General features: G+C 40.4%; 1 protein-coding gene across 5 annotated transcripts in view; it reads left to right on the top strand.

The window, feature by feature from the left end:
• Nucleotides 1–15,462, top strand: part of FAR2 (fatty acyl-CoA reductase 2) — a 164,238-nt gene extending 148,776 nt beyond the window's left edge. For all 5 annotated transcript variants that reach the window (XM_035550927.2, XM_035550928.2, XM_035550933.2 and 2 more), the window contains 3 exons: nucleotides 3,721–3,850; nucleotides 7,446–7,573; nucleotides 10,015–15,462. In XM_035550927.2, the coding sequence (XP_035406820.1) occupies nucleotides 3,721–3,850; nucleotides 7,446–7,573; nucleotides 10,015–10,177 (421 nt within the window). In that variant the 3' untranslated portion in view covers nucleotides 10,178–15,462. The remainder of the gene's footprint in view (nucleotides 1–3,720; nucleotides 3,851–7,445; nucleotides 7,574–10,014) is intronic.
• The last annotated feature ends 2,064 nt before the right edge of the window (nucleotides 15,463–17,526 follow it).

The following is a 17,526-nucleotide window of genomic DNA, read 5'->3' as shown; positions in this document are numbered from 1 at the left end:
AGTCAACTTCCTTCTTTACTCCTTGCCATTATGGAGGAGAATTTATTGTGAAAGAGCAGAGCAGTGTGCCAGTGCTCTGCTCCATGTCAGCCTCTCTACACTTCTCTGCTACTTAGAAAACTGGCTTTGGCTGTTTGCAGGGAAATCCCTGGCTGGTGCACTGCTCTGATTTCTCTCTGATCATCTGCTACAGAAGGAAACTGGTCTGTAAAATGACTTCCACTTATTTAGTAGGCAAGAATTTCCATAGAAATAGAGGTAAACTGAGGATGAGGAAGAATAGGCTGGAATCTCAGTACTCTGTTAAAACAGGCAGCAGTAAGATCTTGTTATTGATATTACAACTGATATTTCTGATAAAGTTGATTGTAGGTAGCCAGTGGTTATTGGCCATAAAACCATACTTGAATTTCAAGTAGAGTTCAGCATGAACTCATACTGAGAAGGATCTTTTCTTGTGCACTTTCAGATCTGTGACCTGAGCAAACATGGCTCAGCAATTAACTTGTTATTTCACCGTCTTTTTTTTTTTTTTTTTATAATTCACCTTTTCTTTTTACAGGGCTACTTAAGCTCATCCAGGTACTGCAATAATGTGAGATAGAGAGAGCATGGTAACAGCTCATTCTTTCTTTTTTTTCACCTACCTAAATAGCAGGTCTTTATGCCTTAAGAGCAGTAAACCATATTCAAATATTATTAAAAAAATAAAAATATAATGTGTCAAAGAACCTGCTTTAATGTTTCCCTTCTTATTTTTTCTTCTGCTTTGAGAAAGCTCCTAGACTTAACTTTCTTCCCACTTGTCACTCTCACCTATCAAAGAACAAGCTATCTTCATGGCTGCCACAAAAGCCATCTCCGTCAGCTTTAGACTTTTATATACTGCCACTCCTGAGAATCTTACTTTCAATGTTAGTTCACTTCACATAAATTGCTAGGTGTCTAGCAAAACTGCCCTAAGTGGATTATCTTTATTGCTATACATCCATCCATGTCTTAGAAAAATAATGTGGTTTATATCTTTACTAGTCTCTTGAGGCAATCTGTCGCACCTGAGAATCTGCTTATGCTAGGCTCAGTATGGAAGAAAATAAAGAAATCATTTCTGTAAACAGCTTTCTAGAAGACAAGATGCCTTTCTGAAGTGTAACTAATAAGGCTATTGGTGACAGGTAATCCTGGCCTCTCAATTCATCCACAGTGGAGAAAAGAGATATTCTGATAAGAAGTCTTTCCTATAGCTGCTCAGAGTCTGCAGAAATGCATGTATCTCCTTGGTTGATGTTTTTTAACATGCTATTCCTTAATCTAAATTAGTAAATATTTTAAATGTGGTAACAACATTTGAGCTGAACCCGTTACAGTGAAAAATGCAGTTCTTGTGCATTTCTGTTTAGATGCCTTCATTTATCTCCTTGATGAATACTTTCAGCTACTCAGATAAGTTGGTTTGGGTAGATCTACAGGCAGAGCTCATTCTGCCCACGTTGACAGGAGGCCATGTCAATAGGATATTTGTTTTCAAGTGTGACAGCCTATTTTCAAAACAAAAGCAGGGACACACTGTTAATTCTTTTATGTTTTTTCTTCCTTTTTTTTCTTTCTTTCCTATTTTTTTTTTTTTCTGACAGACTCCATTAACCCTAAGCACTTTAAAGATACTGATGGCTTTTTAAAAGCCAATTTAAGAGGCAACTCTAGATCTTTGCAATGCAATCTTATATGTTGTTTTCCGAGTTCCTAAAAGGTATTAAAATATTCACAAAGTTCTTCCTGTCGTACTTGCCTACACATGCACAATCAGGAAGATTAATTTGAAGCAATTTTAAAGTAGTTTAGATAAACTGCGTTTAATCAATGTGCACATAGCTATTCAGAGTGAAAGGTCTGATGTATCACTTCTAAAATGAAAGCCACTTTAATTCTGAGTAGGAGTGTCTATGTAAGGTTTCAGTGTGCTTTAAAATCACTTTTAGTAAGCTGTACAGCTCTCCTCTGAATTGATGTACTCATTGTGTCTTTTTCTGCAGTGCTTGGTTCTTATTGAAGTGGCAGTCACATCTGCACAGAGAGAGGCCAGCCTGGCACCATTCTTCCAGAGACTGCCGCCTTTTATTTGTCACACTGACTTTGTTACCCTCTAGGCAGCTCAAAATTCCTAGTGAAAACAGCTCTGTTTTCCACAGAAATCAGCCTTTTAATGCTTTCCCTTGTCCTTATCCAGTCTGAGAGAACATGGACTGAGCACTGCACATCACACTTTAAAACAACTGCCTCCCACAGGCCTTTCATACTCATGACCATTGGGATACCCGTAAAATAATCCTGAGGTAGGACAGCATTACTGTCATCCCCTTTTATGTAAACATGAGTCATAAAGAAAGGCCAAGACACATGAAGGACCTAAACCCACATTTCCAAAGTTCCTGTGTAGCAGCCCTGAACCAGCTTTCATCTTTACGAGGATGCTTCAGGAAGATATTCAGATAGTTTCACTGTGCCCTCCCATTCCTCCCCCACCAAAATAATGCGTACAATGATTTCCAAGGTCACCCACCAGGACTGCAATGCTATTAGGATCTTCCTGTATAAGGAAGGACACAAAAATCACTCCAAACTGCCACTGTATTACACAGGGAGAAGGGTGGCCTTTAAGTCAAACGGAGAGATCAGAGACCTCAAGACATGAAAAAGATGCTGTTATCTGAAAAGTGAAGTTGAGCAATAGACTTCAGATCTTGTCCATGCTGCAGACGCAGTCACCTCTGAATTAGAGCTGGCTCAGTATGAGCTAACTCCAAAATCAGAGCCAGCCTCAATTCAGGAGTCACCTCCAGCTTGAGAACAGACAAACATTTGTGGTAGAAAGAGAATTATCTGCCTTGTGAGGCAAACAACATGCCTTTGTGGTTGTGCAATCTGCTGTGCATACTTGGTACTGGTTAAGATGGGCTCTTCACCTCACACTACTATGTGGTGCAGATATGGCCTCTTACCCTTTTTCAGTTCAGGCCAGTAAGTTAAGCCTCAGTCCTGCCCTGGAGAATGCTTGTTTGCACTCATGTTCAGAACAAAAATAAAGGCTGAGCACTGTAGGCTCAGGACCTCAGCTGGAGCAGTTGTTAGACTTGCTGAGCTAGTTTTCAGCGGAGGGCTCATCAGGCTTTGGAAGTCCTGTTGTGGGAATAGGAATGTTGTTTTTGCAGTGTTACATTGTTTAGAAGGAAGGAATGTGATATTGAGATATGCTTACAGTGATAAGAAAGCTCAGCAGGTGACCTCGTAAATGCAGACAACCAGACTCCTTAGAGCAATCAGGTGAAAATCACTATGTTAAGTCAAGCCAAGTAAGGGGAGAAAACATTACCACCTCAAAAACAGGCCGGCAACTGAAGGCCAGGCATTGTCTGTGAAGCATCAGATAGATTGTGAACCTGGATTACCCACTCCAGTGGGGAAACAGGGGAGGGTCCTGTCATCAAAAAGTATATAAACTGTGTTTTGGAACTAGTAGGTGCGCTCTCCTGCTTGTGGGGCGCCCGCCATTGCAATTGCGAATAAATTACTACTTCACTGAGATCCTCGCCTGAGCCTAAGTTATTGGCTACGGAGTGTTTCTCACACTGTTCACCTGTGAAAACATCTACACATCAAAAATCCAGTTTTTGTGCAAGGACAAACTTCAAGTTCATCTCTGACTCTCCTCCTCTATTTTAGAATGATGAAGATTATCAATCGACTGCACAAATCTATGATGCTCCTGCAGTATTTCTCCACCCAGTCCTGGGATTGGTCTTCAGATAATATGAATATGTTAATGGGTCAGCTTAACACAGAGGACAGAAAGGTAAGTATGCCCTGCATGTGGATTGCTGAACTCCACCTCTGTTCATCTGCAGCAATTATTTTTGGTGCATTGTTCAGCTTTCAAATGGCATCTGCCTAGATGACTGGTACTGACTTTGATCTGAAAAAATATATTCCTCCTTGTTTTATTAAAGAACTTATCAGGAACCTTCCATTTTGAAGATTTTGGAGGATGTTTTCTCCTGATGTATTACTCTTTCTTCTCTGAGAGTTCAGTCAGTGAAGTCTTTCCAGTTAACAAGGCAGCTCTCTGCCTTTTGTTTTCAAGTTTCTGTGTGGCATGTAAATAACCTGGATTTGCTTTCACAGACAAAATGGCCTGCACAAAGGGAGCTATAGTGGTTTTACCCCGCTTGACAACTAAACTCTACCACAACCACTTTCTCACTCCCCCTCCTCAAAGGAAAAGGGGGAGAAAATACAATGAAAAATACTCAGGGGCTGAGATAAGAACAGGGAGATCACTCACTGTCACAGGCAAAACAGACTCAGCAGCATAGGGAGATTAATATAATTTATTTCCTATCACTAGCAGACAAGAGAAACTAAAAAAAAAAAAAAAAACACCTAAAGACACCTTCCCTACAGCCACCCTCTTCTACCTCCTGCCCCCAAGTGGTGCAGATGAACGGGGAATGGGGACTGTGGTCCGTCCCTAACGCTTCATCCCTGCTGCTCCTTCACGGTCACTCTCTGCCCCTGCTCCACGTGAAGTCGTTCCCGCAGGATGCCATCCTTCCTGAACTGATCCTGCGGGGGCTGCCCACAGGCAGCAGCTCTTCAAGAACTGCTCCCACACGGCTCCGTACCACGGGGTCCATCCCCCAGGAGCAAACTGCTCCAGTATGGGTCCCCCCCACGGGTGGCAGCTCCCCCCAGACCCCTGCTCCTGCATGGGCTCCTCTCCACGGGCTGCAGCTCCGGCCCAGGGGCTCTCCATGGGCCGCAGCCTCCTCCAGGCCACATCCACCTGCTCCACCGGGGGCTCCTCCACGGGCTGCAGCATGGAGATCTGCTCCATGTCGGACCCATGGGCTGCAGGGGACAGTCTGCTCCACCAGGGGGGCCTCTCCACAGGCTGCAGGGGAACTGCTGCTGCTGCGTGCCTGGAGTGCCTCCTGCCCTCCTTCTGCACTGACCTTGGGGTCCACAGGGCTGGTTCTCACTCCTCTCTCCCAGCTGCTGTTGCCCAGCAGTTTTTTGTTGTTGTTGTTGTTGTTTTTGTTTTTGTTTTTTTTTGTTGTTGTTGTTGTTTTTCCTTTCTTAAATCTCTCACAGAGGCACAACCAACATCGCTCACTGGCTCTGCTCTGGTCAGCAGTGGATTCCTTTTGGAGCTGTGTGGAACTGGCTCTGATCTAACTTGAAGCAGCTTCTAGACCCACCTCACAGAGGCCACTCCTGCAGCCCCCCTGCTACCAAACCCTTGCCACATCAACCCAATATAGGAACATAAATTTATATCCTCAGTGAACCAGCTGTACTCAGCCCTTTGAGTTAAAGAAGTTAATGGCATCATATGTAATGGTGGCAACTTTATTACTTCCCATATGTTTGTCTACATAGACTGGAATACCCAGTGGAGTAGGAAGGATAACGGCACTCCTTTTTGTACCGACACATATTTCTAGAAGAAATTGTCAGTTCCAGTTTTCATATTACAGCTCTGATTCCCAAGAATTTCAGGCATCACCTGTCATGGGGAGATACATCCATGTAAACTAATTGTGCTGTACAGGTACCTCTGAAAGACAATATCAATGGTAACATGAAGTTATGTGCTCAGGTTAGTTTCATTGCAACTAACTAATCACTGGATAACTGTGTAGCATTCTCAATAGCTTCTCATCCTAGTTTTCTTAGTGTCTCACTTTTAGAAAGCTAGAAGGCTCCTTTATATCACCTTTTCCCTCATCTCCTCTTGCAGTATGAAATTTGCTGGGTGATCTGGAAGGAAACCACTTGAATGATTTTGGCATTTTCATTAAAACATTAAAAACATTAAAACATTAAAACATAAAACATTAAAACATTAGTTTTAATGGGCACTGCATTGGCAAGTGTCTTGTGTCTAAGACACATGGTGTCTTAGCCTGAACAATATGAAAAAAGTTTCTGTTTGATTTAAGTTCCCAGGCAGCAATTTCTTTGCACGATGTCAAGTTCTGTTGTAGTCCTTATAGGGTTGAAATACAACTCCTTAAGAATGGGGTTGTAACTGAAAGACTGAAGGAGTACAGGCAGAAGATCTGAAAAGTTTGAATGCATTTTTGGTCAGTATCTCCTTGCAAAGAGATACTTAGATGTTCACATCAAATTGGTCTCACATCATGAAATTCTCACACAGATTCCCAGCACAAAAGTCTAGAGGTTTCTTTCCTAGTCCGTACTGGTATTGTTTGCAACAAATTCGAATGGTTAAGGGCACTGGTACTGCTGTGACTATAGCAGATGTAGAGGGAACATAAGTGGTAATATAGGAGCTTGTACTGATGCAGATAAACAAAAAGTCACAGCAGCAAGGACTTCAGTGCAAGTTAGTGTTTCAGGCTTACCAAGCTGCTTACGAAAACTATTGTTATGCACTGCATCCTATGTTGCCACAGGTACATTACAAGTAAGTAGACAAGCTAGGTGTAGTATGGGCAGCACAGTTCTCTAAATATACCTAATGCCCATGGTGATCTGCACAGTAGCTAACCTTTTGCATTTAACATAGTTAGATAACCCCTCTTCACTCAAGTTGTTGCTGTCCTGATACCAAAGTTCTTGTACCAAACCAACCAGCCTGGCTTGTCATGAGAGTGAAAAGAAGGTATTTTTCTGAGTATCCGTCCTTTTAGGACCTTGTAAATAAGAAGCACCATTCACTTCACTGCTTCATTAAAAAAGAAAAAAAAAAAACACTCTACAACAAAACCACTTCCTCTTTACAAATCATTTCTTTGCTCTAGTAGACAGACAACAACCTGAGGGCTTGCTAACAATTTTTCCAATATCAGCTTTTGAAATTAATTGGCATAATTAGCTCTGCAATGAGATTTCATGATGCCAAACAATGGAGTAACCCATTCCTTGGATTTCTGTCAATCTAGATGATGAAAGAGAATGGAGCACATCACAGAGTAGTAACCACTGCAGAGGTACCTGTTGATTCAATGTCCAGTTCATTTACTTACACCTAATTCTAGTGACATGCAAAAAACCTGCAGGGAGGCTTTCATTTCTATGTTTGCTTGAGTGGAATGTCATTTTTCTTCCATGATTGTGTGTGTGTACATGTACAATACATGTGTTTATGTACAACTGGCGACCTGAAAGACAAACTTACCTTTGTTTTCTGCCAGCTAGCATTAAATTTCTACTTTCTTTGCCCAAATTCTCAGCTGTTTAGGTCACTGATTGACAGCTGTGAAGTACAGTTTTTAAGTGTCCATGTCTTCTTTGAAACTTAGTGGTTTTAAGAACTTAATAGAGAGGGCCTTGTCAGGAGCAGGTCAGTGAAGAATGATGCTTAAAGTGAACTTGTTTTGAACTCTGGCATATAACTTCTGCTCTTTGTCTTTATCTCCCAGTTATACAACTTTGATGTTCGTCAGCTGCACTGGTCAGAATACATTGAAAGCTACTGCCTAGGTGCTAAGAAGTATTTGCTAAATGAGGACATGTCTGGCATCCCAGCAGCAAAGCAGCACTTACGAAAGTAAGTCACACCCAGTGACAAGGACCAGAGCTCCTGGCCGTCTTGAATGTATTGTGAGGAAAATTATCTTATTTGCATTGAAATATGTTATTGTCGAATAACATGGAGATAAATATAGCATAGCTTTTTTTTTTTTTTTTTTTTATGACAGAACATTGTTGGTACTTCGCTTTTTCATCCCGTGAGAAAAAGAGGACTCTTGATGACACTAACAGTCAGGGGCTAAACATTATGCCTTCCCAGGAGATGATCAAATAATGAAGTTGCAATACATAAGAGGAATTTATGAATGTAGAAGTTTCTGGTCATTCACAATTATAATAGAAAACTAACGGTCAAATTTAGATTTTATGAAGCTCCTAGATATATATATTTTTTTTTGCAACTGAGGGGGATTGCATAAAAACTTTAAGCACTAGTGCAATTTTGAATTTCATTTTAAGTTGAAGTTTCTAATTTCTTAGGAGGAGAGAAAGATGCAAAATGGAAAAAACTCCAAAACTTATGCAGAACTTATGTATTTCAAGCCCCGGTGAAAGTTTTATGAGCTTCTAAATGAGCAATATGAGATTGTCCTCCTCCTTTTCAATTAAAGCTCTTCCTGTCTTCTCCAGTCCTTTTACTGAGGAATGCAGGCAAAATGAGAAAGCACAGCTCTCTTGGAGTTCTGTTGTTTCCTTTAAGAAAACCATTCTCGTGCACTGAAAATACTAGAAGTAGAAAACATCTTGTTGCCAGAGCAAGGAATCATAGAATCATAGAATGGTTTGGGTTGGAAGGGACCTTAAAGATCACCTATTTCCACCCCCCCTGCCATGGACAGGGACACTTCCCACTAGACCAGGTTGCTCAAAGCCCCATCCAACCTGGCATTGAATACTTCCAGTGATGGGGCATCCACAGCTTCTCTGGGAAACCTTTTTCAGTGCTTCACCACCCTCAAAGTAAAAATTTCCTCCTAACATCTAATCAAAATCTCTCTTTTTTGGTTTAAAATTTCCCCTTTTGTCCTATCACTACCCCTGATAAACAGTCCCTCTCCAGCTTTCTAGTAGGCCCCTTTTGTGTACTGGAAGGCCACTATATGGTCTCCCCGGAGCCTTTTCTTCTCCAGGCTAAACAAACCCAACTCTCTCACCCTGACTTCATAGGATACAGCAGAGTAGGAGGGGAGAATCACCTCCCTTGACCTGCTAGCTATACTTGTTTTGATGCAGCCCAGGATATGGTTGGCTTTCTGGGCTGCAAGCATACATTTCCAACTCATGTTGAGTTTTTCATCAACAAATATCCCCAAGTCCTTCACCTCAGGGCTCCATTCACCACCCAGCCTGCATTTGTGTTTGGAATTACCCTGACCCAGGTGCAGGACCTTGCACTTGGCCTTGTTGAAATTCATGATGTTCACATAGGCCTACCTCTCACAAGTCTGTCTAGGTCCCTTTGGATGGCATCCCTTCCTCCCTCCAGCGTGTCAACCACACCACACAGCTTGGTGTTGTCCACAGACTTGCTGAGGTTGCAGTGAGTTCCACTGTCCATGTCACTGAAATGAAATGCTAAACAAATTCTTAGTTCATTGGTCATTTTTAAAGAATCTCTAAGAATCACTGTAACAAGCTAGTAACTGCCTCATAGTCCAAACAAGTAGTATGGTATAGATTAGTGACAGAGTTTACAAACAAAACAGTTAACTCTTACAAAAATTAAACCAGTCTTGAGTAGGTTAGATATAAAGCTTTCTTCCCTCAGTCAGACAGTGGAAAGTCAGAATTTCTAAGAGCACTGCAGAAACTTTTGCTTGACATAGAGGACAATATAACTAGCATCTTAAAGAGATAGTAATTCAGTTTAAATATATGGTGTAAAAAAAAAACATGAAAACAAACAAACAAAAAAAATACAACTAATCAACAGTGCTGCAGTACTGCAAAAGTGAAGACCTTTATGATTATTGAACAATTTCCCAGCATTAAATGCAAGGTTTTATCCAAATAGGAGAATCTCATTCATCAGCTCCTGTAAAATGCCTCCAGTCTGTCACCAATCCTACATAGTCAAAAATAACTGATATACCAAATCAAAGCAGAAGGTATTGGACTACACTATCATGAAAAAATAAAAATTAAAAAAAAAACCTCTCAGCATGACTTCAGTATCTATTCTGGTCTGAAAGTAGAGTGCATGGAGCAAGAGAGACTTACAATACAGTTATTCCACCTATTATATTAACTATTCACTACATCGTAACTCCAAGACAGTCTTGGTGGGTGGTAGAGACATCTTACGCACAGTATTTTTACTCAAATAGGAGAGGCAAAAAGCCCAAGGGCCACTTACAAACAAGATTTCTTAGAAGATTATCTGTAGCAAATGAAGTAAGCTGGTAAGGTTTTTGTTGCTTTTGTCTTCCTTCATAATATGTCTCTTTCTTTTCTCAGACTGAGGAATATCCGATATGCATTCAACACCACCCTCCTTGTGATCATCTGGCGCATTTTCATTGCAAGGTCACAGATGGCTCGAAACATCTGGTACTTTGTGGTGAGCCTCTGCTACAAGTTCCTTTCCTACTTCAGGGCATCCAGCACCCTCAGGCACTGAAGCCATCCATCAGCAACCAGCCTCTTCCAGAAGGACCTCCATCCCTTCTAATCAGCAACTATGGGCATTGGGGTCTGAAAGTAGCAGAAAAATCCACTCCCTCTAATTGCAGCCTGCATTTATTGTGCACAGTTATGTGTTCACCTTTTTAATTTTAACTAATGCTTTAATACCTGGTGGTCTTTCTTCCATAGGAGCTGACCAATTTTTAAAGCCATAAAGCTTTAGGAACAGATCAAGCTGGAACCTTTCATCCAGAGTCCAATGTGCAAGAGTAAGAATTAACCAAAGTCACAGTCTTCCCATGTACTATCTTGGCTATCTTAATTCAATCTTCCTTCTTAAAGGAAGCAAATTTAAAGCATAGAACCTTGGAAGAAAGGGATGCCATCAGAGAAGAACCAGTCAAGGAAATTAACCTGTGAGAGGTCTTCATAAAGAGGCTAAAGGAAATTAACCTGTGAGAGATCTTCATAAAGAGGCTATTTATTTCTTCATTCTCATTCAGTGAAATTGTATTTTATTGAAAATCATGATTTTACATTTTCAATTTTTCAAAACATGGCGTGGGGGGGAATCAGTCACACTAGGCCAGTGAACACAATGAACAGCTTTCAGATCTTGACTTATATTGCTACTGAGGACTGATACGTTCAAGCCATAACTGAAGACACACATAGAATTCATATACCTGTGTTAACTGTTCTCACTCACAAACTGTTTTCTTATGGAAAGGCATTTTTTTCTCTCTTTGGTTAAGATTGCAGTTCATCTTCTACCAAACAGCCCTGTTCTTGCATTTATCACTTTTGCTTGGAACATTTCTTTGTCTTGTAAAATGCTCTATTTATTCAAAGGATGAAGAGAAGACTTCCTAAAAGATTGAAGAAAAAAATCATAAACTTGTTACTATTTTTGAGAAAGTCCTTTTCCCCCTTCCATTTGTCTGCTTGTAGTTCAAAAACAGCCTGATACTGTCCTTCAAGATTTCATTACAGCAAAATCACTTTGCAGTTGAGCACTTGCACTGGCAAAAAAAAGTATACAGGTATGTATTGAGGGAATCCTATCAGGCCAATTCTGCTACCACTCGTCATGAGGAATTAGAGTCTAAAAACCTGTGTTTTTTTTTGTTTTGTTTTGTTTTTTTGAAGTTAAGAGAGGTTTTATTGACTTTTGAATAAAAACAGTTATGCGATATGAAGTTAACGTTTTGTCCTACTTTACATTTTAGAAAGGAATCCAGGGATCTTCCTAACGCTCAAGGCTATTGGAGATATTTGTTTTACCTAGTAAAATATGGATTCCTCTGGAGGAGGAGGGAGAAAGAGAAATAGCTTTCTTCAGAGTAGCTGGTGCATTGACACTTAGTGCAACAAAATTTTTCATGCTGTCAGATTTTCAAAGTAAAATGTAATACTGGAATATATTTTATTCAGATTACACTGAATAAGCACTTTAAGATTATGAGATTTTAAAACAGCTAGTTTTTGAAACAATTGCAGCATCCAGTTTGTCTAGTCTTGCGTCATACTAGCTGTCTGAACAACTAATGCTACATCACAAAAAAAAAAAAAAAAAAAAAAAGACTGACTCTTGAGAACTGAGAATACTGAGAATAGTATCTACAAAGCTGGCATTCTTTAAAAGTTATACTTGGTTTTGGCAGTGAAGGCAAGAGCAAATTGTGATGACAGTGTATATATTTACTTGTGCATCCAAGCTGATTCAGAAGTCTTTCTAAAGGTTCAAGGAATTAATCTTCCCTTGTATGCCCCAGAGGTCTAGTTTTAAGCAATTACTAACTGATGCCTGTAGCAGACCTTGACCAGAAGCACGGTGTCCAAAATGGCAGGATTCCTGCATTCCCTAGCAAAGGCCCCTATGTCACACATTACTTCTGATCTGTGTTCAATTAAGTCAAGCACCCATTTTATAAAGAAGCAATTTTTGTAAGCCCTTGACTTGAAAACATATTTTCAAAATTAAACTGTACTGGTTGTTAGTTACGTGCTTTCCAATGCCAGAAAGTGGGCAGTGCATGCTGTGCATTGCAGTAATGCAAGGTGTCACTGCCTGGGAAACTAGGAGGTACAGGTTTCAGTGCTGGTGCTCAGATATTTCATGTACACTGACTGTAGCAGTGTATATGGTGAAGGTCAGCTGCATTATCCTTGACTAACTGGGCTATGCAGAGACTGTGGCTACCTTAGCAGCACAAGGCAGGTCGCCATAGGGATGCCTCTAGAAAGACTGCATTCCCTCAAGTAAATAAGCAGGTCATCAGCCAGCTTCCAGACTTCTTATGTGACAGGCTTAAAAACAAAACAAAGCTGCAGACTATTTTGAAAAAGCTTCATTTAAAAAAAAATAAGGTAAGAATTCTAGCTCATATCCAAGAAGTCTTTTAAGTGCCTGACTTATGTACAAAGAGAAACAACAGCTAAGGGGATCATATGTCTTAAGCTGTCTACATGATAAGACAAAACCCCTCAGTGTCACAGAAAAGTCAAATACTGCAGACCTGCTACACCTACCCACAACACCTGACTGATGTAGACCGGACCTACTATTGTTGGGCTATGAGTGAATTTTTCTGCCTTCCCTTCACCAATGCTAGTCACTCCATGCATCCCTCAAATATGCTTGCAGGCATTCACAGTTATTTGCACAGGCTGTATTGTCCCAGCAAGTCTGAAATAATGTATCTTTGCTTATTGTGAGCATATCCGGACCTGTTTTCTATGTGTGCAGAAAGACACTTCAGGCTTCACTCAGACAGTGGGGGTATCACGTTCTAAAGCAGTTCAGCATTTCTGCTGAAGGTAACAGCCACAGCAAAGCTACTACTCATCCCTGAAAAACAGCAGGCGCTGCTTGGAATGTTGCAGAAACACAGATATTGCAGATGGTGTATACTGTTCTGGAGATCTTTTGTAGCCCACGCACCATTGCCAGCAGCTGGCTCCAGAGCCTTGCCTATTGGGGAGATTAAGCTCTTAGCTTGTTTCAACACAGACATAACATGCGGTGAAGACTGAGTCTTTTTTCTTGTGGCTTGACATATTTTCAGGTGACTGTCTGAAGCAAAACAGACACAAAAACCATAGGAAAAAAGACAATGCAGAGACTTGACACATGGTGATGGCATTTGGCTGCCAGTTCTGACAGTAATAATGGAAAGTTGGACCTGACATAAGAAATCGTTCTCACCTCAAGCTGTAACTTACCTTTGACATTTCTAATTTCTGTTTCTCAATGTATTTGTATGTGCTCTGAAGAAATCCAAATCTTGGGGAAGATATCTAAAAGAAAATGCCAAGTAGCAGACTTTTTTTTTTCCATCTCTCTCTCCCATGTATACTCACAACCTTTTTGCAATAGAAAAGTAAAATAAATTTATTGTTAGATCAGAGGTACTGACAAATTAACAAGAACAATTCAGGAGTGGATACTATTCATGGTTGAAGGCTAGAGATATTACTACCTGTATGAATGAAGCAGGACCCAGGCTGTCTTTTGTTTGTTTTTCTCCTCTAAAGAAGTAACTTGGTCAGTGCTATGGTGAGAACTAGAAGGAGCAGCCTCTGCTAAGAACAGAAAGATCAATGAGGAAAGGGAGACTCAAGAGATCAGAGAAGCATGAGTTGCCAAACCCACGGTTGCCTCCCAAGGGGCAGGGGAAGAGCTCCATCAGCATTTTGTCATCAGTTTGGTTTCTTCTATGAATTAAAAGGCTCCCCTGCCCTTCGCCCCCAACAACCAACGTGCAGCATAAAGAACAGTATTGACAGTCATTCTGAAGAACCATAAAAGAAAATATCTGCCACAAGACAGTATAATGAGATTATCGTCTATAGTTTTTGTACCCTATGAACTTGCATTGTAATTACGTGCTCACAGTGTTGGAAGCCTGCAGTGCTGCTACAAAAATAACAAAGACCACTGCTGAATCCAGTGTATTAATGTTTTCTTAATACCATGCACACACACACTAGTCTGTAGACTATAGCTATGAAATGCTGTGTGAAAGCAATGAAACACTGAATAGCATTTCATTGTCAAAGAGCAATGAGCATAAGCTTGCAATTAAGAAGTGTTGCTTTTTTTTATTAAATTGTTGTAACAAGAACAAAAAAAAAATCCCTAAAATTAATCAGAGTTTAAACAGCTATTTTACTGACAACCAAGCCTGTTTATCTCCAGCATGTCTGTTATAAAAAATAAAATTACTCAGCCCCTCCCCTCCTGACACCTCAGTAACTTTGTTAAGAAAACACAATTCTTTCTTCGTAGAAAGAATTCTTGAGTAACAGACATACCAGTATTCTACTGGTTGTTGGCACATTACACACCTCCTCAAGAGATTTCTTATTTTACATTTTCCAAGAAAACATAGTTGTCTGTGGGTATATTTACATCTTCCTGCACCAGTCTTTTCATTCAACATACAGAGAGCGTAAAATAGTGGAGCTCATATTGAAATGCCAGGCTGTGCTTGTTTGGTATGCACTGTTCTAATTCAGTTTAAGATGAAGCGATAAAACCTATCCTAGTTTCCAATGTAAAGGAAACCAAACCTGTAGTACTATTAAATAATCAAATCATTATCATGAATAAGCAACTGGGAAAAGGGGGGGGGGGGGGCAATCTTTTGTTTGTAAATAAGCTACAGCTTCATGGTTGAAAGCATGCTGTTGCTCTTCCAGCATTGACGTTCTACTGCAGAAAGCAAGGGTGAATTTTTGTTACAATTGGACCCTTTATTCTAGTTCAGAGTAAGTAATATACTGTACATTCCCCGTAAGTTAAAATGGTGAATATCCCATTATATGGTGCTAACTATTGGTGTGAAGGTGATACAGACCTACTTGAGTCAACTTAAAAAGAAGTGTATTTGGGGAATAATTAAGTGCTATCTGGCTCTTCTCAACTGCTAAAAAGTCAACCGTGAATTCAGTTATGTTCAGATTAACATGAAACTGCTTATAAAAGGTTTATTGATCTTACATAATCTTGGCAGACCCCACTTTATAGTAAAATATTCTCCCACTATCCAAAGTTTATATGGTTCTATCTGATATTTCTATTCTCTTGTTAACTATGAGGCAACTTACTGTTATAAATCTTACTTAGAAAGTTTCTAATGTAAAGGTGTAATCTTTTGAGCTCTCAAATCAGATAAAATGTTAAATTCAAAAATTGTGAGAACCTCAGCCATAAAATTGTTACTATGATGTTTATGTTATTTTAAACATTTAATAAAGCAAAATATTTTAAAACTATGGTTATTTTGCATCAGTTTATATTAGTTGCTAAAGGAGCTGGTTACTTGCTGGCCATCACAGTTAAGCACAGGCTGCTTCTGAGCCAGACCTGCACCAGATTTGTACCATGCTGCTGCCTGGGTCCCATCCTCTGTGGAATCACATCCCCACCTACACCTACGAGAAGCTGCCAGCATGAGAACCTCCTGCACAGGCCAGGATAGGAAATAAGCAAGGGAAAATCCCAATTTTTAAAAGTAATGATGGTGACACTTTAATTCAGACAGCCATAACCACGGCAGGAGCATCTCAGCTACATGCCCTACAGAAGGTGATAGGGACAGGTCTTCAGCGAGGACAAATTGGTAACAAACCAACCAACATCCTGAACAATTTACTATTTCCATCTGAGAATATTCCCCAAATTCCTAGCTTTACAAGGTAAGGGCTTTATTTTACGTTCGGTGTTAACATCGTCTGTAAGGTTTTAAAGTCTATAGAAATACAGTATGCTTTTACTTCAATATTACTTTATAGGCATTTCCAAGAAGTGTACACAATACTACTTCAGGCTGTTGAGCAAACTCTTAATCTAGCCGTTCTTAGGATTGCCAAAACCATTCATACACTACGACAAATACTTGAGTGTACTTCAAAATGTCTTCAAGGCTATTTTAGAAGCAATGGCACAGTAAGATAGATAAGGAAATCACCTTGACAAGGTGATTTCTAGCAGGAGTAGCTAGAAAGTTGTTTTGTTTATTTAGAGCTGTTTAGAGCTATTTAGCTGTATGTTTAGAACTGTTTGAAAAAAGTTCTTACTCTTTCCTGTTCTGGGAAAAATATATATTTTTTTTTCTGAAAAAAATCTTCATGGTTGGCAACTTCAATAGTCAAAATTCTCCAGCTACCAAAGAAAATGGTAGTTTATGGAGTTAAATCCAGCTGGCCACTGGTCACGAGTGGCATTTCCCCAAGGGTCGTTGCTGGAGCCCATTCTCTTTAATATCTTTACTGATGATTTGGATGAGGGAATTGAATGCACCCTCAGTAAGTTTGCAGATGACACCAAGTTGAGTGATGTGTTGATCTGCCTGAGGGTAGGAAGGCCCTGCAGAGGGATGTGGACAAAACGGGTCAAAAGGCAGAGGCCAATGGGATGAGGTTAAACATGGCTAAGTGCCAGGTCCTGCACTTTGGCCACAACAACCCCATGCAGCGCTACAGGCTTGGGGGATAGTGGCTGGAAAGCTGTGCAGAGGAAAAGGATCTGGGGGTGTTGGTCAGTGCTCACCTGAACATGATCCAGCAGTGTGGATTTCCCTGTGGCTGCAGGAACTAGGGTTGTTTAGTCTGGAGAAGAGGAGGCTCAGGGGAGAACCTACCTGAAAGGGAATTGTGGTGAACTGGAGATCTGCCTCTTCTCGCAGATAACCAGTGATAGGACTAGAGGCAATGGCCTCAAGTTGAGCCAGGGGAGGTTTAGGTTGGAAATTAGGAGACATTTCTTCTCAGAAGGAGTAGTCAGGCATTGAAAAGGGTTGCCCAGGGAGATGGTGGAGTTGCCGTCCATGGGGGTGTTTAAGGAAAGGTTGCACATGGTGCTTAGGGACATGGTTTAGTGGGTGATATTGATAGTAGGGGGATGGTTGGACCAGATGATCTTGGAGGTCTTTTCCAACCTTTATGATTCTATGATTCTATATCCTGTCTCAAGGTCTGAGGTCAGGAACTCTGTCAGTATGTTTATAGATAAAGAGAATGCCATATCCCTCGGAGCTCTCTGCTATGAAACCTTCATAAAAGAAAAACAAACAAACAAACCAAAAAAAAAATCTGTGCTTAAAATTTTAGTCTAGTAAATGTTTCCATCTATCTGCTTTGGAAGAGCCTGAAATCAATACATTTCCATTCCCTTAGCTGCTGCAGCAATTGTGTTTTTAAATGTATATGCACAGCACAACCTAACACCAGTTCCACACACATCTCCTTTAGCTGTCCCACTGCATCTTGATTTGTTCCCCAACACTTCAGGAAGATTCATGATAGGAAGACTATCTGACCTTCTCCCAGGGCTCAGCA

Source organism: Cygnus atratus, chromosome 1 (genome assembly GCF_013377495.2).
Source record: "Cygnus atratus isolate AKBS03 ecotype Queensland, Australia chromosome 1, CAtr_DNAZoo_HiC_assembly, whole genome shotgun sequence".
NCBI lineage: Eukaryota > Metazoa > Chordata > Aves > Anseriformes > Anatidae > Cygnus > Cygnus atratus.
Note: the sequence above shows the minus strand (reverse complement) of the source record. Positions and strands in the feature narration are given on the sequence as shown.